At 39.4% G+C, this 22,960-nt stretch overlaps 1 protein-coding gene across 2 annotated transcripts; it reads left to right on the plus strand.

Moving 5' to 3' along the window:
- The first annotated feature begins 70 nt into the window (after positions 1–70).
- LOC146653895 (beta-galactosidase-1-like protein 2) lies at positions 71–22,745 on the plus strand. 2 transcript variants are annotated; one of them, XM_085380198.1, is made up of 19 exons: positions 71–654; positions 3,012–3,210; positions 3,351–3,419; positions 3,757–3,852; positions 5,740–5,848; positions 6,402–6,494; positions 6,645–6,726; positions 9,441–9,505; positions 9,734–9,818; positions 12,203–12,346; positions 13,163–13,243; positions 14,791–14,897; positions 16,158–16,304; positions 16,518–16,589; positions 16,940–17,018; positions 17,176–17,263; positions 19,711–19,825; positions 20,514–20,630; positions 22,084–22,745. In XM_085380198.1, exons 2-19 carry the CDS (start codon positions 3,047–3,049, stop codon positions 22,168–22,170), a joined length of 1,800 nt encoding a protein of 599 aa, XP_085236324.1. In that variant the 5' UTR covers positions 71–654; positions 3,012–3,046; the 3' UTR covers positions 22,171–22,745. The 2 variants fall into 2 exon arrangements, with proteins under 2 accessions (XP_085236324.1, XP_085236323.1); XM_085380197.1 differs by having other exon boundaries at positions 3,025–3,210; positions 22,084–22,743.
- The last annotated feature ends 215 nt before the right edge of the window (positions 22,746–22,960 follow it).

Here is a 22,960-nt window from a genome sequence, read left to right on the forward strand (position 1 = left end):
GTAACTACCACCCGCCCCCTCAGCTCAGGGGGGAGGGACGCAAACGCAAGGCTCTGTTTGCCGTCTCTGCTCAGTGCAAACACAAGGGTGACTTGCAGCGTGAAGCAAAAAAAGTGAAAGAGAGGGCAGGAGAAAGAAAAATAAAACCCCACGGCTCGCAACGTTCACTTCAAAGACCCGGCTCTAAGAGCCATTTCGTTCGCGACCGACCCATCACTATTTCATTGGACTTTTCGGACTCGGACGCTCGCTTCTCATGGGAATAAGAAGCTTTATTTTGTAGCGCGATCAGAAAAAATACTTGAATTACCCATAGCGAATTCATTAGTTTTTAATAATTAATTCCGGAAGTACGAATGCTGGCGGTATCATTCAATTCTTCACAGGTTTCACGAAACTACGTTAAGCTAGCAATATCCTTAGTTGAGAAGACTCGTCTGTCAGGCTCCATGCTGGAAGGAGACTCGGAAGACTAAATTGTGGAAATATGGCTTTTAAAAGGCGTTAACACAATAAGGTTCAGCGTGCTGTCATTAATGTATTGTTGATACCAATGGAAAGCTCAGTGATTGGTCTTCGTCTATCCTTGAAGCAACGATATTTTCTTCTACTTTGCGTCGCTGCCGCGGGAATAATTATGTATCGCTTTACAAGGTAAGGCAAACACTGATACAGCGCTGTTTTTACCGGTCACTAACTTTTACTAAGAGTTATGTGCGTGAAGACATCTCGCACACTGATACGTGAAATGTTTACAGTTTGTGATTGTTAAGCTCCACGAATCGTGCTTGGAGCTACTGGTCCGTATTCAACTCAGCTACACAGCGACTGACCAGGGCACCTGTGAACGCGTATCTGGCTCACCTGTTAGACTCTACGTGTCTACGTAACAGCTACTTGTCTTTCACTGGCCCACTTTTCCCACACACATTTTATACTCAAGCCTAGTCCTGGAGAATTAAAAAAACAAAACAAAACGCTGGAGATTTACATTAAAATTATTATTCTTAGACTGTAGTATGTGAAAAAAAACGGATAAGGTAAAACTTGTGTGATGTTATTCAGCTGAAATATATTCAGCTTTTTTCAGTAAGGTTGGGATGCTATGTAAAATGTAAATTAGGCATGTAACTGCTGCTTAGATAACCCTGCAACAGGCCAGTAGAAATAGTAGGTATGAAAAGTGACGATAAGAACATCACAGAGAGGCTAAGTTCACCACTCTCTGAAAGGTTATGAGAGAAAATAGTTTAATAGCTGAAGAATAGCATTTGTCCGTCTAGATTTCCAATACGAGCATGCGGGGATTTCATCATCTGAGCATCACTAAAAGATTAAACACAATAAGGAGAAATAGCTACATGTAAGAGGAAATGCAGATAACCAGTGCTGAATGGACGTGATCTCTGGGCATTCAGGCAACACTGCATAAAAAACTTAACTCAGAAACAGAGAAACACTGTTTATCATTGCATGTGCAAATGGAAGATAAACATGAACAAAAACACCTCCAGAAACCTTAAGATGTCCTCTGGGCCAGAGCTCAATTCAGATGGACTGAGGTGAAAACATGTGCTGACTGTTTAAATTCTTTTTAGATGACATAGACACTTTCCTCTGCAATAAAAAAGAAGAGGTACTGTCCAACTTGTTTGAAACCAGTTTAAAAACAAGCTTTCACAATCTTACACAAACCATAGGTAACCTGCACACTTGCAAAGGCACCGGTAACCAAGTGATAATCTGCCATTCAAATCAACATATTCGTTTGGGAAAGCCTCCACGAGGACAATGCCACATTTTGTCAAGTCAAGTCAAAGTTTATTTATGTAGCCTCTGCTTTTAAGCCTGGATCTAGAAATGTCCTAGAGCAGATGGTTCTAGACCTCAGTGCTCTGTTAGGGTTTTAAAAGTTATGTTAAGTAAAGGCATCAAACCACTGAGACGCTTAAAAACAAGTATAAAATTTTAAACTGGATCCTGAAAGGGACTGCACGCCCGTGTAAAGGACACCAGTACAGGTGTAATGTCATCACATTACATTTTGAACGACTTGAAGATGACGAAATAAGATTAGAGCCAACATATAAAGAGTTACAATAATCGAGACAAGAGGTAATAAACTGGTAAATTACACAATCAAAGTCAGGTGGCGCGAGGTAGGCCTTCACCTGATTGAACGAAGCATGTCTTAACAAAACAGCTAATTAGTTTATCAAATGTTAATGCACAGTCAAGAATCACACCAAGGTTCATTGCAACCAGATGACAGGAAGAGGCTAAGAGTCCAGTGGTGCTGTCTTACCCGTCTAATGCGTTTGGGTTGCCCAAGTAGAATCATTTCTGTTTTGCTTTTGTTCAAATGGAGGAATTTTGTATAATTTTGTATTTGACATTTTGGCCGTATTACAGCAGCATGATTCTGCGGGGAAATATCCACTAAACACATTAAAAATATAACGAATTTAAAAGTATAACAAATTAGCTCTGAAGCAGCTGAAGTTATATAGTAACCAAGACCTTCAAGACCTGCAAAAACTAAATGTTTGCAGACATTTACTAAATTACTAAAAGAAATTATGATGATGTAACACTGATGCAACCCTCCCCTCCTCCCACCCAAACATAGTACAATGTTGCCGTTGTACTATTTTTTTAAATTAATATAGGTTTTAAATAGTGTAAAAACAAGGGTGTATAGTGTAAAACATGAGAGAACTGGTTCGTGAATCTAGTAGTGATCAGAACTCAAAATCAAACTCAAGATAATCAGCCATAAGCATTTTATTGCAAGCTGACAAAAGACAAAATCTCAGTATTTCAATATAGTGCTTACACTAACCATTGACCCCTAAAGGTGTGGCTTTCCTTTTATGCTCACCACGATAAGATATACAAGCTACCTATTACCTCTGCGCTTCAGTAAGGGAGATTTCCGCGAACTTGCAACAGATTTTAAATATTAGCAGTTTTCCTTTTCTTGTTCAGCGAGTTCTTTCACAGTCTCAAAGTTTTGCCTCTTAGGAACCACCCTGAAACAAGAAGAATGAACCGTGTGGAGGGCCTGAGAGCCAACTCTTCTCAGTTCACTCTGGAGAGAAAACCTTTCCTCATCTTGGGAGGCTCCATTCATTACTTCCGTGTCCCAAGAGCTTACTGGGAGGACCGGCTGCTGAAGATGAAGGCCTGTGGCCTTAATACTCTGACTACGTAAGCTACTACAACTCAAGACTGTCTGAACACATAGCGGAAAATTCATTGCCCATACTTCTGTAAGGAGTTTGCGGCTGAAATAATGCACATAATAATGCACACGTATGCATTTAAAAAAGTTTAATTTCTTTTTTCAGATATGTTCCTTGGAACCTGCACGAGCCAGAGCGGGGGGTCTTCAAGTTTGAGGATCAGCTAGATTTAGAGTAAGGACTGAAGGCAGGGGAAGGCTTTCAGGGAATTCAGAAGATCGCCTGCAGATGGCACTGTTATATTGCTAAAGACTTGAGTTTGCCAGCCTTGAGTGATTTGAGGTTATAAGAAATGTTTTAAATCAATTAGTGAACTTTGTCTGTCAGTGATTGAGTTATTAATTATAATGTCATTGTCCTGTTAAATCTGTTTTTTGTTTTCAAAGTACACGATGAAGGTTAAGAAAAATATTTTACAATGAGAAAATATATTATTCATTTAAATACTTTATTGACTTTTATTCATAATAAATGGCCCCCACTGACAGCTCATTTTACATCCGTTCCTTAGAGCCTACCTACGTCTTGCAGCCAGCTTGGGCCTCTGGGTGATTCTGCGACCAGGGCCTTACATCTGTGCTGAGTGGGACTTAGGGGGACTACCCAGGTAAAGATTTTAGATATGCAATCAAGTGTTACTGTATATTTATACATAATTTGTAAGTGCCTTAAAGCATTAGTTACTCTGGAATCTGATGCGTAAAACAGCTAGTAGATTGCTAAGCAGTTTAACTTGATTACAGTGCTGTGCAAAATCATTTCTTTATATTTTGCCTCCAAGGAAGCAGACTTCCTCGTAATATTTAAAATGATCTTAAACAATAGTTCTCCAGACTTTTAGAAGAGCGTTGAGAATTGTTTTAGATTGACATTCACTAATTTTCACTGCAGTTCTTGTACCTGACCATTTTCAGAGGAATGTTTTTTGTTTAGTTTTTCTGCTTGTTTAAATGATTCAGTTCAATGATTCAAGCGTAAAAATGCCCATAGCTCAATTGATGGACTAGTGTTGTGTTTACTCATAACAAAGAATTTACCAAAGAACCAATTTTAAATTGTATTTTTAGGCACTTTCACAGGCATGGAATAGTATTTCATTGTGAGTTGTTTTACAGGTGATTTCAAAGAACTATTAGCCTCATTAGAAATGGTCTCAGTGGAACAGATGCTGACAGGAAGCCATTCGTTAGGAAGGGAAATGTAGAGAAAAAACCGAGGCTAGCCAAATTGCTCAAGAACTGGACTGAAAATCAGTCGGCAAACAGGTCTGATGGATTGATGAATGCAAGTATGACATTTTTGGTTAAAATGTTATCAATATGTATGAAGGAGGTTGGGAGAGAGGTGCAACAGTGAGTGTCAGCAGTCATCTGCAAAACACAGTGGAGGCTCTGTCATGGTGTAAAGCTGCATTCTTCCAGTAGTAGTGTTGGAGATCTTGACACAAATGAATGAAATTATGCACGGAGAAAAGTACTGTCAGATTTTCATCCACTGTGTAACACCATCTGGACAGTATCTGGTTGCCTGCAGCTTCATTTGTTAGCATGAAAATGATCTCAAACACACTGTTGATCCAGTAAAAGCATAACTTGATGAACAAACACATAGTCGCTGTCAGTCATGGATTGGCCTTCCCTTTAGCCCAGACCTCAATATCTTAACAGAGAACAGAACAACATCTAGAACATCTAAATAAGTGTTTTGGATGTCCTTCAAGAAGCATGAAGAACTACTCCTGAAGACTTTCCTTTTATGTTTGTAGATGTTTAAATTAAATGCTGCAGCCATTTTTCATTTTCCCAACAAAACAAACTCTTGCACAGTACTTTATAACTTCTATTATCAAGTGGTTCCTTTGCAGAGGGCAAAATTTGTTTAGTAAATATAAGAACTGCCTCATTATTAAGTCATCTGAGTTTTTTTTTAAGTGTGCAAGGACAAAAATTGCTTGATTTCTTCTGGAAATATTTTTTTTTGTTTATTTTGTTTTGTTTTGTTTGTTTGTAAGACCCACCTTACAGGTTTGCACCTGCAATACAACAGGGCCTCACATAGGCTTATTAAGAATAAACAGCAATATGCAGTACGCCATGTAAGTTTGCCACTGCTATTACTCGAATGAAAGTCACTGAGGACTACCAGCAGACTTTTAGAGATATATTGGCGACAGCCATAATTAAATCTGACAGGCACATCTCCCTGAAAGATGAATTGATTTACTTCTGTAATCACGATAGATTCAGACAGATAATCAGATAATTGCTGGCAGGAATAAGGTAGTATTTTTAGAGCAGTATTTTCCTTTTGGGAATGTGAGGTTGAGGTAATTATTTGATAATTGTCAAATCTGAGCGAGAGGGACAGAAAAATGCACTAAAGCATGACTTCCTCTGCTTGACGGTAGCCATTCTTAGGTCAGCTTGGTGCAGCTGTCTTTAAAATCGTAAAGTGAAATCGCATCACAACACTTTGCGCTGTGATTTCTTTTCAGCTGGCTGCTAAGGGATCCCCAGATGAAACTGAGAACAACCTACTCTGGATTCACCGATGCAGCCAACTGCTTTTTTGATGAGGTCATAAAGAAAGTCGTCCCACATCAGGTAGTTTTCTATGAGTTTACTGAAAATGTAGAGGTCCTGACCTTTATAAGTGAAACATGCTTATTAATGTTCCAGTTGCGAGGGGGGCTGAGAAAAATGACTTACGCCAAAGTACTATGGTGTAAGAGAAATAACAAACAGATGTCACATACAAATTTAATAGATTTTCTTTTAAATTCAGTAAGCACACAGTTTAAAAAGCAATCATGACTCCAATGTGATACAGCAATTGTAAGATGATGACACTTTTATAACCTCAATCGCTACATCAATATTTTCATTACAACGTCCTGAAATGCTGTGCAGGGCCCGGCTGCCATTAAGAACGTGGTAAACAGTTTTAGCAAGGCTTACAGTGGTTACCAGACACTCTTGAGTTGCTTATCTTGTGTTCACAGCCTTATTTTTTTTATCAGCTCCGTGCATCACTGAACACTAAAGCTTTCATATCTCAATTTTTTTTTTCCATTTTAACTACGCTGAGGATAGGAACGAGAAAGAACTTGTGTCAAGTCATACTGTATGTCCTAATATATGGCTAATTGCTGCACAGTACTCCAAGGGTGGCCCGATTATAGCAGTTCAAGTGGAGAATGAATATGGCTCCTATGCTACAGATGAAAATTACATGCCCTTCATCAAGGAGGTAAGGAGGTAGTTAATAAAGAACTATCAATAAATAGGTTTGCACTTATTTACTATATATATATATATATATATATATTCAAAAATATAATATATAATTTTGGTTTTGTTTAGTTTCCTCTATAATACCCCCACCCTCCGATCTTTACAGGCGCTATTGTCAAGGGGTATCACAGAGCTGCTGCTGACCTCAGACAACAAGGACGGGCTGAAGCTTGGAGGAGTGAAAGGAGGTATTGTCAGATTGGCTGGCAGACAAACAAGCTGCTGTATGCACAAATGGCCAATCAATCACACACACATTCTACAATATGTTGGCTGGCATGTCTCATTTTTATGCACAACGGCAAAAACGTCTGAAATAAGTGCAGGCCAGTGTTGCACAACTACAATGCAGAACCAAATCTTAGTGTCATACCAGAAATGTTTTTGAATTCACATTAATTAGTAACCATTATGTACTGTTGGTTTTTACTGCAGTGCTAAAGCATTTTGATTGATACTTGGTATTACTGATATATTCCGGTGTGTAGTATTCATATACCGTATTTCCCGGACTACAAAGCGCACCTGAATATTAGCCGCACAAGCTAAAATCAGGGGAAAATCCTGTTTTGTACATACATTAGCCGCACCTGACTAAAAGCCGCAGGTGTTTCAATGTTGACTTATCATATGTAAGAGAATATGCACAAAGGGAATTGTCAGGAAAGAGATGGCTGTTTGGAGACATCACTTTTATTAATATTTTGAAAAACAAGTTATGGGTACATATTTGCACATGTAGTACATAACAGTAGCCTACAGCACACCAGAAAAATAGATTCGGACTACCTTTTAGGCTCAGGTGCAGTGACACGGCTTTAACAAGAAGAAAAGTCAGTCATTCACCACCATCTTTCTCTTCTTCCTGCGCTCTAAAACCACCAAAGTCCTCTCCTCCAGTGTCGGATACAAATAGGCTCAGGATGGCTTCGTCATCCACTCTTAGCTCCTTTCCTTCGTTGTCACTTTCAAAACCAAAGAAATCCTCGTTGTCAGTGTCAGAGTCGAACACCCTCAGAAGGGCCGTGGCGGTGTCCTCCTCTCCATCATGCAGCAGTCCAGCCCTTCAAAATCCATTGGTGATCGTGGATGCTTTCACACTTTTCCACGCTGTCAGAATCCACCGGTGGAGTTGAGCATAACTTGCTTTTCGCAAGTTTATCGCCGCTCATCATCCACGCCTCCCACTGAACGCGTACCGCTACTTTGAAGTTTGTTTTTCGCGCTACTTCGTACGGCACTACGTTGCCTGGCGGACGGACATGTGACTAACATACCACTCTTGAACCCCGATCCTTCCGCCAGGCAACGTAGTGCCGTACAACAGCGGAACACACAAAACAAATCGTCTTACGATATGACAAAAATCATGGACAATCCATAGAAAAGCCGCACCTGACTAAAAGCCGCAGGGTTCAAAGCTTGTGCAAAAAGTAGCGGCTTATAGCCCGACAATTACGGTAATTAGAAAGCAGCATCCACCAGGGTATGTTATATTGAACCTTCTTCTGAGAATCACTTAAAGTATTTAAATGTATTTCTAATAATTTTTCAAAAGTACTGTGCAAAAGTCTCAAGCTACCTCTCATTTCTTTCTATTTTGTTAGGAAAATGGGAAAAACAGTTTATTAAACTATGTGCAAGCATTAGTGGAAATACAAAATAAAGGCTAACACAGAGTTTCAGTTTGTGGCCACCTTCTTTTTTCAACACAGACACTCATAGACTCCTGTAAACAAGCTTTTTTGAAGTAGTCTTCAGGAATAATTCTCCAGATTTCTTGAAGGACATTCAAAGCTCTTCTTTGAATGTTAGCTGCCTTTTGTTCTGTTCTCTGTCAAGATGATCTCACACTGCTTCAATAATGTTAAGCTTGCGGCTTTTGGGAGGTTTGTCCATGACTGATAGGGTAATTGTTGTCGTGTAATATGGCAGAGCTCAGCCTTTTCTCCCTGTTTCTCATCCTTGCAAATGGTTTCTTGACAGTCACCCTTTCACTGAGACCATTTCTGATCACGTTTTGGTGAACAGTAGATTGATCCCCTGAGAGGTCAGCTGCATCTCGCAGGTTATGAGCTTTGAAGTGAGACGACTTTCTAAAGGATACTGTTAATCTGCTAAATGGACAGGTTCTTCTATAGCAGTTTTCTACTCTACTCAAGCACTCGGGGAACTTTATGCAACGTTCCTCTTTTACCTATTCATACAAACGTTTATTTCCCCCGCTACACCCAAGTGCTTTCTGTCTAACTTTCTATCCAGGAATACTTTGGCATGCAAACTGGAGCAGCCAGGGATCAAACCACTAACCTTCTAATTAATGGATGACGTGCTCTACCGCTGGAGCTACACTCGATTTAAGATTATCTACAGCTGCAGATAATTCACTTGTCCAGTTTCCTCAAAATTGTTTGCTGAGATATGACAAATTCTTGGCTGTTTGTTCTTTGGGAATCACATTGTTAGAGCAGAAATACTGTTTTATGCCTTTCAGACTGTTATCTTTGGCAGTTTTCATAGATTCAGCTAAATAAATTGGAACAAATTATGTGTTTCTACAACAGGCTGCTGGTAACAAATTGCCTAAAGATACAATTTAAAATGTTCTCTTTGCTAAGTATTCTGTTACATGTATACACATCTCCCTTGAGTTAGGTGCCTTTTTTATGCTTGAGTGATTCCAATTAGTGCTAAGTGCTAAGCTCAAGACTTTTGCGCAGTATTGTATGTTCACAGTCTTTTATCAGAACAATTTCCTGCCTTTCCTGTCTTTACCAACTAAAGGATCATTTAGTTTCATTCAGATACTACCAATTCATGGTTGAATGACTAATACCTCTCTGAAGAGTGGTTTAATATTGTGCCTTATTTAACGTAATATGTGTCTTTTTTTTGTTTGCAGCTCTGGAAACCATCAATTTTCAAAAACTGGACCCAGATGAAATCAAGTATCTGGAACAAATACAAGTAAGTCTTTCTTGCCACTAAATTAGTTAAATTCATGTTGATAGATTTTGGAGTTTTCTGATATAATCAGACTCATCACCACACTTAGTTAGCATTGCTCTCTGCAAGAATTAGACAATCCTGGTAAAACAAACTGAAACTGTTTTCTATGAAAGGGATTTGAAAGGTTCAAACTATCAGTTGCTTTACTGGTTGAGTAGTTACACTAAAACATGTTTTCTTTACTAGCCTCAGAAACCTAAAATGGTGATGGAGTACTGGTCTGGCTGGTTTGATCTCTGGGGCGGGCTCCACCATGTTTACACTGCTGAAGGTAAGACGTGCTTTATTTTTACAAATGTAAAAAACATGTTTTCTTTAATAGAAATTCAGGATCCATGATGAGCGTGTGGGGTTCGAATGAGCGTAAGTTAGGATTACTGCAGATGGATTCTTTGTTGTGGGTGAAACTTTTTTTTTTTTACAGACGGTCGATAGTGGTGGATAATTTGAGGCAAGAGCAAGACAGGTTTGGTGCTGCAAGCTACTACAAAATCAGTGAAAGTAAAACAGGCTGTCTTGAGAGTAAGACAGAGTCACAGTGCCGTAGGGTAAGAGAGGTTTAAGACAAACCTTTTAGCTGAGTATAAAACAGTGTCTATGCCAGAGGAAAGACTGTGTAAGGACAAACTCACTGCCATGGGAGCTGTGTGAGCCTTTCTTCAGGCTGAGTGTAAGACAGTGTCTAACGCCATGTTTCTTCAAAGAAGGCGCTGAGCCCACACAGTGCAGCTGGGGTATACAGCTTAGCATATGGTCATTTCTTACTTGTTTGATGGCTTTGTTAGAGATTTATATAGCTTTAATGCTTGGTTGATTGTAAGCCAAGTATCACAGACCAGAGGCTGTGTACCATGCTCTTAATTGCAGAATTGTTCAAAGATATGCTTCACTGATTTTTATTGAACTGAGGTGGAGGAGTTCCCATCTGTATTTCCTGCAGCCTCACAAAAGATAAACGGATACAAAAACACTGATACAGATCAAGTGTTGTGCACTACATTTCTGTTGGTGGGAAGACATCATCATGGGTTTCCCATAGTGTTGCTATACTGGTTTGTATTTTGTATGAGAAATAACGTGATGCATGTTTCATGCAATATCTGCCTGCTTAAGAGCAAAGGACATTTACTTATTTATTTAATTTTGATTTTATCTTTGTCTTTGCAATTAAAATCTCTTTTCAAATGAGACCTTGCCAAAAATGACAAAATTCCTGTGGAATCTTTTTTATATTTGCAATCTCTGACACTTTTATGTGAAATTATAGCAAACACAGGAAAAGTATAGAAATAGCAATTCACTTATTTAATTTAAATGTAACTTGTACATATTACAATGGTTTATTGTTGCACTTGAATAAAAAAAAAAAAATAGAAATAGATTAAATTGCAATGGAGCAAAAGTATATAGTGGCAGAAAAAGTAAATACTAATGGAGTTTTCCTATGTATTTTGGGATAAACAAGTTTGTGCAGTACAGTTTCATAAAGCAATGCAGTTTCTTATTTTCATCATTTCATATCTTATCTTTGTACTGTTTTAAATTAAATAATGGTTTATATTGGTTAAAAAATCATTACATTGTATTATTATTTATATTTTACCCAGGCCTGACTGATATATTAGCTATTTGCTGATATATATACACAAATGTACAGAAATATATATGTGTATACATGTATATATGTGTGTATATGTATATATGTGTATGTATGTTTAACAGGGTTGTATAAAACAGCAAATCTTCATGTCTTTTAATCTAAGAATTCTCTCTTTAACTCTACATTGTACCCCACATATCAGCTGTATAGCATGCTCCATATGCTGCTGTTGTGTGTGTTATTTATAGTCTAATGCACAGTCATGACGTAAATGATAGCACCTATTTCACAATTGTTGAGATTAATGGCAGTCAGACACTATGGCATCATCATCCTGAGTGCTCTTGGAAACATCTTATTTCTTGAAAAGATTGCAGTGCCTCAAGCCTCCTTTTTGCTCTTGTCATTCCTAGCAGCCATCCGCATCTTAACAAAAAAAAATGCTCTGAAAAGGAAAATGGGGAGAAAGAAAAACCCTCACCACGCAGAAACTGTCACAGCAATGAAATGAACACTGAAATATTCAGAGGGGGATTCATGTCCTTGACAGTTCAGTGCTCTGCAGACTGCAGCACACCCAGCAGTTGGTCACAGTGAGTTCTGCCACCATGAAACCAGCCGAGTCCAGCTCTACTGCTTGCCTAGCCCGATTGTTATTCAAAAAGGCTAACGCCTCTTGATTAGAATCATTAAACTCAGTCCAGTTACACTACTAAAATTCAATTTAAATTCTTAATTACCTTCTTAGCCACGTTCATTACAAAATATATTAAGCTTATTTGTGCAAGAAAATAGGCCATTTTTTGGGTGTGAGCATTGCCCCGTAATAAATTATAGTTTCCTGTAATAGGATTTGTGGTTTGTGTTTCAGTTAAAGTGACACTGAGGGCAATAGGGGTATTAAAACAGCCGCTCTAGCTCATTAAATTAGAGTCTGTGTGGATTTGTTTTCCCCCTTTTGTGACTTCAAGTCCTGTTTGTTATTCCCTGCTTCACTCATTGGTCATATGGGAAACTTTCAGCTAAATTAAACCTTATTTTGGTTTTCTCGACAGAAATGATACCTGTGGTGACCGAAATCCTTAAGCTGGACATGTCCATCAACCTTTACATGTTCCACGGGGGGACAAATTTTGGCTTCATGAGTGGGGCCTTTGCTGTTGGACTACCGGCACCTGAACCCATGGTAACAAGCTACGGTATGTGGAACGAATCAGTTTGTCTTTCATGAGCTTCTAAAGCACACTGGCCAGTATTTCCTGACATTTGAATAAACAAACCTCTCTGCTAGAGCTGGAAGGAAAATGAAGTTATACATGGCTGGCTGGTCAGGCTTTAACTTGCCCCTGCTGCAAGGATTCAACACAGGCACATATTCGTAATTAGTGACACTTATCAAAGCCCACGGATTTTGCACAACAATAGGCTAAAATTTGCATGCGTCATGTAGATAATAACTCATTGGAAACATAGTCTCATTCTGTCAGCTTGTTACATTGAAACAAATGGGAGGTTGTTTGGTAGATAAAAAAAATATGATAAGGATGTTTGAGACGTCTGTAGATGGTGCTATCTCTACTCAGCAGCATCTGACCTGAAACTTATAAATATGCAGAGCACACAGATGAATTCATTACCTAATAAATGCACGGGAATGTAAATTAAAGATGGTACAATGGGTTTTATATCCTCCTCTAGGGTACTTAACATTGTAATGACCTTGTTCTTCAGAAAGGAGGAGAATTCTAAAAAAAACAAGCTCCACAGTAGGCAAGGCCACCTCTGACCTTCAGCAGCCCCTCATACTTGTGTTTATTTCTCCCAATGCCTTTTTACCTTTTTTGCCTCACAAAGCCTCCATTTTCTGTCAAGATAAAGTGCAATATGTCTCGGCCCGCTGCTGCCTCGAGATGTTTGATAGGGGCGCACAGTGAAAGCATCTGCCACAGTAAGAGGCATCTCTGCCTCCCTCTCTGCCTCCCGAGCCTATGTTCTGATAGCGCATTATCTTTCAGATTACGATGCTCCATTATCCGAGGCTGGGGATTACACCAACAAGTACCATCTTCTGAGGAATTTATTCAGCCACTACCACAGTGAGTGTTGTGCGTTGCTGGCGAGACGGGCTCCCAGATCTTCTATCGCTCCTTCTTCCCCTCCTTTTTCTTCCATCGCCCTCTTTAGTAAATTCTCCTTGTAGAACCTGTTCTCTGTTGGCTAAAGCAGGATCACTTTGCATATGATTACAAGCATGGATTACAGATATGTTTTTGTGTGTGTGTCTGAGGGTTTGTGCATGTGTGGCAGAAATGTGTCCAAGTCAATGACCCTCAATTACTGCTCATCTTCAAAATTACATCCTCGGCCTTCTGTCACGTTTATTGGTTAGGCAGTTTTCCCTCTTTGTAAAACAAGGGTTTTGCGGTCGGGTGCAGGAGTCTCAAGTGTTCTGTGGCTATGGCTAGCTTTCGGCAATCTGGGATTGAATTCAGCACAACAAGCTAATAATTTGCTCAACACCGTGGTGATTGAAGATAGTTTGAAAGGCTGCCTGTGCGTGATTCATCCTTATGGTTTGTAGTCTGCTGAGCATGAGCAATGGCCCGGATATGAGAGTCTGAAACTGCTCTGTGTTCTTCTCGGCAGCTGCGAACACATGACCTAATTCCTTAATTAGATCAACTTGATATGTTTTTATTGTTTGGTTGTCATCATGTACGTTGTGTCAGAGCTGTGTCTTTTTCCTGGAGTGGTTTTTTTTTAGATTTACCTTTGACTGCCCGAACTCTGTCAAGGTTCATGGCTCTTAAAACAAGCCTATGATTTTATATTCTTTGGGCATTTCGTATTATTTTGCTGCTATAAACAACAGAACACACTTACAGAACGGTACATTAAATCACTTAAATTATTGAATTTAAGGCAGGCCTTAAGTCTGTAGTTAGTGTCTGTATGTGTTCTTAGTCATCTTATGTTAGATTTGATCCACCGCTGAGGCAGTGAGAGAGATATTTAGAGAAAAGGTGTTGGCTATTCCAGCTGTTACCACTTGGCCATGTGAAACTTCTTCCACTGTGTGCTTTAACACCTTTAAAAGCTGTTAGAGGGCATGGGCAACCACTGCTAATCGTTGTAAAGAGACTGTAAACTGGAATGCAAACTGGATGCTGCTGAGGACTTTTTGTGGCTCATCCAAGGAGGTTCAAACAGTTTTTCAGGGACAGCATCTAAAGGCTGGAGAATGAAAGTCTTGTACGAGGTCGTGGTTTAATAATCTAGGAGGATGTCCAGCAACCTTTTCTCTATTTCAGTGTATCATTCACATGCCAGATGTAATAGATCTTCTTTGTATTTGCAGCAGTATTCAAAATTGTTCTTAATAGCTGACAAACTAAAGGAAGAAGCTGAATCCTTGACCACTACAGTGAGAGGGTCCACATATTTGTTAATTTCTTAAGAGAGACTTGAATTTCATTCGTCGCCCGTCTGTATAGAACATGTCCAGATAATTCTGACAGGCAGGCAAACTCCTTTTATAATTACAAAAGCTCCCTAAAGAATAAAGCTCCTTGTGGTGAATAGAGGATAAGGACAGAGAGCCAAACTGCAGGCTATGCTTATTTTTCCTACCTTGTTTTCACAGCTCAGCCTCTCCCTGAACTGCCCCCTGTTCATGAGCGGAGAGCATACCAGCCCGCTGTCATCCAGCAGCACATCTCTCTGTGGGACAGTCTGCGCTTCACTGACAAGGTAAGCTACAGCCGCAGTGCGAGTGCCAAAATATGGGGAACGCATTAATAAACAATAACAGCGTCTCACGAAGCAACGCTCATCTGCACGGTGTAGCAAAGCTGCAAGGTTGTTTACAGAGAGAATACATAAGAAATTCAACCAAGCTCACAGACAATTTACTGTTAGCCTTTGGTTGTTACCTTTGTTAACTTTTGTAGCCACTTTTCTGGCTTTTCTAACTCCTAATGATAATAATAAAAAGATAAATGATAAGGAACTTTAGCTATAGTTTGTCAAATTAATCATCTGTGCTCTTTGGGGTTTGTTTATATGCATCTTTAGTTGAGCATTTTTTTGTGTCTCATTTTTTAAATGATCCAAAAACAAAGCATTATCACACAAGGCACGTGTCCCGGCTAATTTTAAATGATTCTGGTGAATTGCTATTGTGAGAAGTCTGAACGAGAAAATGAACAACAGCGCTCGGAGCAAGACATTTTCTCCTAACTACACCGGCGGCCTGCTCGGGGAGCAGCAGAAATCAGCCGTGTGCAGCTTCATGACTGTAGAGATTGTTGTGGAAATAAAAGCCCGAATGCGACACACACGCACAAAAAAACAAATGTCCCTTTGCTAAAGAGGAGGAAGAAGAAAACAATTAAGGTTAAACACCAACCAACCTTTTAAGGTGGTGTTGTCATTTCTGCTTATTTTCATGTCTACCAGTCTAATTTAGCCATTTACGCCTCGTTCTTCAATGGCATTTATATTCAGAGCAGATGTAGCAGGTCTGGCAGTTGCTTACAACATTAATTATTCACTCCCCATCGCAATAATTTGCTTTCCTGTGAGACGGCAATTACTGTGCCCCTGTCCAGCCGCACACCCTTGTTTAAAAAGCATGTTTTCTCTCCAGCCGCTCCAGAGCTGCTGAGTGGGTTGTCTGAGCTTGATATTGTATCTGTGCATTTGGAGGTATGTGGTTAATCGTGTCATAGCAGGGAGTGGTTATTGTCTCGTGAAAGGTAGATAATGCGCCTCCCAAGGGTAGGAGATTGTTGCCGAATAAAAGAGCAGCAGATAGGAAAGCGCCAATGTTAATGGTAAACACTAACATCAGGTCATATTGCAAGTGGAAGACTTATCAAATCTGTATTGAGAGAGGTTATCTTGTATTTTATTCATTCATATTTTTAAAAATCCGAATTTCACACACAAACTGTATATATATGTATTTATGGTGTGTGTTAAAATACCTGTCTTATGCATATCTTGTAGCCTTTCAAGTCGGAGAGGCCGGTGAACATGGAGAATCTCCCCGTGAACAATAACAATGGTCAGTCATATGGCTACACGCTCTATGAGACCACCATCACCAGTGGCGGAGCTCTCAAGTCGCAGAACAATGTCAGAGACAGAGCTCTGGTAAGGACAGGAAGACAGACACACACACAGTCCATCCACAGTCTTTGTGACAACATTTGGACCTAGAAAGCTGCGATTTCCTGATCAGCGTACTTGTGGATTACAAGTCAAGGCTGCGACCATTTGGTCTGGTATTAGTGGGCAGTTCTCAGGAAAGATTGAATGCAGTGAAAGACAAAAACATCTATGTTCAACTTTCCTTCTTTTCCCCAGGTTTTTGTGGATAAACATTTTGTAGGCGTTTTGGACTATACGGTGCAAGAACTTGCTGTACCTGATGGGAAGGTAACTTTTGAGTCTGTCTGTCCTTCTCTGTGAAAATGTGACACAGTTGGCTGTTTGAAAAGAATAAAGTTGTAAATATTTAACAGAATGCAGCATCTGAAAGCTTCAGGGGATGCTGCTGGGTGTTTTTTTTGGCAGCTGGGTCCCAGTATTAAGCCAACAGCAAATTTTCAAACAACTGTTTATCCTAACAAATGAGAAAGTCACCTTGAGCCTTACAGAAAACAGTAGACACACATCAGCCTTGATGAGTTGCTAAAATCAAAACAACTGAATGGATTTTTTTGTGTGCTAATGCTGCTGTTCTTCTATTAATGCCCCTTAATGTTTTATGTATTTTCCCACTGAAGGGAAAAAGAACTCTGGGCTTACTGGTGGAGAACTGTGGAAGAGTGAATTATGGAAAAACCCTGGATGAACAGCGCAAAGGTGCAAGCAGTTTAACAAACAGATGGCTCTGCAGACATTCCAGTCAGACGAGTCTTGCCTTGAAATCTTTTCCTTTTATTTGAGACCCTTAGAGAAACTCATTAACATTGTTTTAAGATCCATAAAGAAACTGAAGCAGCTTTGACTCACCTTTCAGGTCTTGTTGGCGATATTCTGCTAAACGAGCACACCCTCCGAGACTTCAATATTCACAGTCTGGATATGAAGCCTGCCTTTGTAAACAGGTTTGTATGTGTCAGTTATTATTCAGTTTCCCCACCAACGTTTGTGTTTCCCCGTCTTTAAACTTGCATTTTCTTATCCAATCCATTTAGTAATAATCCTGCTTATCACCATCCTGATAGTGGGGAGATGATGCCAGAATGCAAAACAAAAAAAACATCAAAAACATCTTCAGTTAAAAGCATTAAGGGCCAGATTTACTAAATGGGGCAAAAATAAAGTGTGAGCATAATCCCCAAATAACGCTGACAGGCGGGGTTAGTTTTACAAGTGATGTACAAAAGTTGTGCTGTTTTCTAAACACAGTCACTTGATTTCAATAAGACATGTTAAATCTGCCAATAACTGCAAGGGATGGGTTTGAGAGATGGATTTGTTTAGTAAAAACAACAGGTTTGCAGATTTAATGGCACACTGAGCACTGTGAAAACTACTTGCACTTTCCATGGTCCTGAAATGATAAGTTCAAAATTCTACGGTTAAATTGTAGGGTTCAAAGTCAACATTGTCATCCCTCTGTTCTCGCCGTTCTGCCGTACTTTCCTGTTGGAACCAGTTGCAGGTTGTGAGATAGCACTCGCAATATGTTGAAAAGAATCTGCTGGCAAAAACTGGAAGTTTGGTTGTCACTGGTATCTTGTGACTCCTTCAGGTTGGAGGTTCCAGGTCATCTCTGAGTTCATTGAGCAAACTTTGTAAATGATATGTTTTTAATCACATCTTTGTCCGATGTTCCAAATAAATTGGCACGAGTGGAGAAGCGTCTCTCTCTTCTAGCACGGACCCTTACACCTCTGAGGTGGCTCCTAAGTGCAGCAATAATTGGCACCATTTCAGGACCAAAGAATAAGACATTCTTTTTTTGGAGTTAAGTATCGCCACGCTTTGCAGTAAATTGTGTTTAGGAAATGTTAGTAAATATATTTGCACACTTGATTTCAATATTTCCCTCCCTAGATTTTGCACACCGAGAAAAGAACTGGCAGAAATGCATAACCAAGAGGGTCAGTCACAAAAATGAGTTCCCACCTCACTCTGCTCTCTTTAAACATCAACTGTACTTTTTAATACTTTAACCCAATATGTGGTGGTCCAATGAGTTAGTAGCACTTAGTGGCTCTAAAGGCAAGTCAATATATAAAATGCCAATTCCATGCCCAAGGACAACCATGTCATAGATAAGTGTTGAACACACAACAAAATGTCATTAAAAACATACAGTACTATGTAAAAGTCTTGCACCAACCCTGATTTCTTTATATTTTGTTAGAAGTTTGTTAGAAGCTTAAAAGTCAATATTTGGTATGACTACCTTTATTCTTTGACACAGCCTGAACTCTCTTAGACAAGTTTTTCTATAGATTCTTTAAGTAGTCTTCAAAAATAGTTCTCCAGGCTTCTTGCATAAGCATAAGCTTTATCTGGATAAATTAGCAGACCTGCTGAATGAGCATAAATATGTTCTGTTAAAGAATAAACTGAGCTGGGTGATAATTTATCCCCTTCATACCTGTGTCCTGAGTGTCCTTCCTTTTCATCCTAGGTCTTACAAGAGCTCCAAAACATCAAAATTACTGCAAAGACAAAGAGGCACTGAGGGTAGAAATGGACTAGCATGGATAAACAGAGCAGGCATTGAATACTGCAGTATGTTTGCTGTTTTTCTGGAAATGTTCTTTGAGGCTTTTACCTTCAAGGGCAGGCCACACAAATGCAAGAACTGAACATAGCTCTGCAGTGGAAACTGATCTGTGTTATTTTCAGAGAGTTCAGCTTGCAGTTTTTTGATGCTATGACCTACCTACCTTGAATGTGCCATCAATGCCATTATGGTCATCGGGTCTGGTGGTTTCTATACATGGAAGCACAACACTACAGTCAAACATTAAAAGGCCATTTTGCAGGAGGTGGCACTCTGCATGGACCAAATGCTTTTCCCTCATGATTGCATTATTAGAATCCCCTCTCATATTGCCATATTTGTGCTCCACATTTGTACCCCACACTGCAATTTATTTATTTAGTTTTTCTCATTGCTAATGAACACTAGGGTTACTCTGTCAGCCTGTTAGAGGTCTTTATTTTTTCCTAGTAACATTTTAATTGCAAATCTAGTGTATTTCTCGCTGTATAGCTTCAAAATAAAATTTCTTACCTCAGCACCGCGCTGAAAATGTCAAGTCCTAAAGCATTGTACCAATGAAAGCTGCAGATTCCTACCCGGAGAAGAAATTCTGGTCTTATATCACTGTAACCTTTTGAATTCACTTACTTGTTAAAAAAGTGAAGTGTGTAAATACATCTGCATATTCCACTGCTAGCAAAATAAATGTTGTATGAAGGACGTGATATGCTGCTGGCGGACAAACAGGCCTGCTAAAAGTGATTTTTTTTTAGTCAGATTTATATCACATAACTCACATTTGTACTTTTTATTCATTCTTCACAGACTGGAGAGTGCAGGTCACTGGATGTCCATGCGCCATCAGCCCTCCTTCCCAGGATTTTTCCACAGCAGACTCTATGTGAACGGCTCACCTCAAGACACCTTCATCAAACTCCCTGTGAGTGATTCAGTTGATTTCACCATTGTACAAAATGGGAAAACATCATTAGAAATGATATCCTCACTAACTTCACAGATTTGAGTGGTGTTTGTTTTTTTTGACACAAATTCAAATTTAAAAGTATTTTTTCTTGATGTTTATTTTGCATGAATTTCGAGTTTTGATTCTTCTAGATGACAGAAACACAGAAGTTTCACATAAACAATCTAAAGCTGTCGTCACCGTGTTATCAGGGGGATCTCTCCTCTAATCTGTTACGAATTCTGACATCAAGCTAGAAATTCAGTTTAGAGCAGACATCTGTTAGGAGATCAGCTTTTCACTGAATTTCATTTTGGGGAGTGATAATCGACTTTGACTTTTGGTTTTCTAATTACTGTCATGAATGTTGATTTAATGAATTAGTCTTTATTTCATAGTTAATACACATCTGTAAAACATGCTCAGATAAATGGCTTGATTGCATGCTGACTCGTTTATAATTCAGTGGGCAAATTTACACAATGATATTATTCTTTCGCTCTGCTAGTGAGATCGGACAATTTCTAAAGAGGTTTTTAGGAGAAAAGGATGTTCAGTAAGGCATGAGTAAGTCCACCTACTATTGGTAGTCGGGAACATGTTTTTTTCTTTTAATATTTTAATATCGTTACGCACTGTAATGGGGAACTGGTTGTGTTCACAGGGTTGGAGCAAAGGTGTTGTGTTCATCAATGGCAAGAATCTGGGACGTTACTGGTCCACTGGTCCTCAGCAAACTCTCTATGTCCCAGGACCCTGGCTTCACAGGGGTGACAACCAGGTACTGTGTCTTCTCCAGAAACACATGTGCTTACCGTTTAGAAAATCTGTTTAAAGTCTGTTTTACACACTTTAGCTAGAGTCAAGAGACCTAGTGAAGACGACCTGGTGCAGTTGAAACTGAGTCAGAATGAGGGAAAAAGGTGATTTAAGTGACTTCATGGTTGTCGGTGCCAGACAGGCTGATCTGAATTTTTATCAGAAACCGCTTACACTGTGATCTTTCCACACAAACATCTGTAGGGTTTACAGCGAATGGTCTGAAAATAAGATCAATTATACAGTGAGCAGTAGTTTTCTTTTCTGATGCAGGACATCAGAGGACATCAGAGGAGAATCGCTAAACTCGAATAACCACTCATAACAATCGAGGCGTGCAGAAGAGCATCTCTGAAAGGACAGTTCATCATTTATTGAAGCTGATCGGTTAAAGCACCAAATGACCACACCGGCTCCCACTCTTGTTAGCTGAGAGCAAGAAACAAGGGCTACAGTTTGTACAGATGCAACAAAATTGAAAAATAGAAGAAGATTAGAAAAATGTTTTCTGCTCTGCCAAGTCCTGGTTTCTGCCACAGCATTCATGGCAGGGTCAGAACTTTAAGACTCACTGTCTTGTATCAGTGGTGGTATCAATTTGCTGGTGGTGGCGTCATGGTGTGGGGGATATTTTTACAGTGAGCATTGTTTAAATGCCACAGCCCTACCTGAGTATTGTTGCCATCCTATTATTACCACAGTGAACCCATCCTTTGGTGCCTGCTTCCAACAGGATTACACACCATCTCAAAAAACTCAGGTAATCTCAGACTGGTTTCTTTAATGTGACAATGAGTTTATTGTTCTCAACTGGGCTCCACGGTAACCAGATCTTAGTCCAGTAGAGCATCTTTGGGATGTGTTTATTGACATCATGAAGATTTAGCTGGCAAATCTGCAGCACATCATCCTATCATGTCAGCATGGACCAACATCAATCAGGAATGTTTCCATCACTATCTTGAATCTGTGCCATGAATAATTCAGGCCGTTTTGAAGGCAAAGGGGGTCCAACCTGATACTAGCAAGTCGTCCATAACATAGTGGCCAGTGAATGTGTGCGTACAAAACTATCTGTGTATTTATTTAGTTCTATGCAGATTTTTTCCCTTCTCTACAACATTTTTTAGATTTTTCTCCACTATTTATAATATAATATAATATAATATAATATAATATAATATGCACATGCTATTTTATATGAGCTCCACTAATATGACAAAACATATTGGCGGTCATACGCTGCAGTTTTCAGTCATCTGTTTTGTTCAACTCTGCAACTTTATTTCTGCTCTTTCTCCCTGTTTTCTCCTCTCTTAGTGTGCGTATGTTGACATTAGTTCTTAAACACCCACACTTACTGTACTTTCATGACCTCAAATAAGCCGGTATGCAATGTTTTTGACTTGTCATAGGTCATAGTGTTTGAAGAGCAGGAAACCGATGGTAAGATCCAGTTCGCCAGCAGCCCAGACTATGGCATGACTATTGATGTCCAGTGAGGAGAACAAGAGGGAAGGGTGGATTAAGAGAGGAAGAGGGAGGAGGATGGGAGGATAGCGTGGGAGGACACGACCGCTGTAAGCTGCACTGACGCCTTTCTGCAACTCAAAAACACTCAAGACTGACACGTCAGTGAGCACGACATCAGCAATGCAGCTGTGTAACCAACTTCCTCACAGCAGTTCCTCATTACTGTGTGTTTGCAGCTTTGTTTTTATTTATTTTCTTAACAGATTTAACCTTAAACCCTGAAACGTAATTGGAGATCAAGAAACGGAAGGAGAGTGAACTTGATTATAATAAATGTTCTTCCTCTGAAAGACTTAATTTATTGCTTGCATCCAGACTGTATAACAACAATGTGTGAATAAAGAGTTGTTTGACCTCTCTGCCACTAACCAAGGCCGAGGAAACCTTTAAATTGTTTTATTTATTTATTGACTCTGTTTGCTTTTCAAATATACCTTCTGATGGTATGTTGTGTGCTTCTGTGGATAGGTCATGCACACAAAGTGTCTCTGAAAATCTCTTTTCCTTTTTATGAAAACCTGTCATGTGTCTGGTCATCATCAGGGATTTTCTTTGAAGACATACTACAGGAAAGCAATGCATTCTAGATCGATTAGAGGTGGGTGGATCGATCAAAATATTGATCGTTTTGGTAGTGCTGATATTGGTATTGGATCGATACTTAGTCTCTGTCCTCAAAGCTCAGTATGAGCCCACTAACTTGTGTTAAATTAATAATTTTTTGGGGGGAAATAAAAAAACATATACCTCAAATGTGCA

Source organism: Rhamphochromis longiceps, linkage group LG14 (genome assembly GCF_057381845.1).
Source record: "Rhamphochromis longiceps isolate RC_006_pf linkage group LG14, R_longiceps_female_GT1.1, whole genome shotgun sequence".
Lineage (NCBI taxonomy): Eukaryota > Metazoa > Chordata > Actinopteri > Cichliformes > Cichlidae > Rhamphochromis > Rhamphochromis longiceps.

Bases quoted from the DNA above. Each gene is read 5' to 3' on its own strand.
- LOC146653895 (XM_085380197.1), top strand. From the start codon at position 554: ATGGAAAGCTCAGTGATTGGTCTTCGTCTATCCTTGAAGCAACGATAT. The intron at 3,211-3,350 runs GTAAGCTACTAC...TTCTTTTTTCAG, and splicing joins GGCCTTAATACTCTGACTAC to ATATGTTCCTTGGAACCTGC. The intron at 16,590-16,939 runs GTAACTTTTGAG...TTCCCACTGAAG, and splicing joins TTGCTGTACCTGATGGGAAG to GGAAAAAGAACTCTGGGCTT.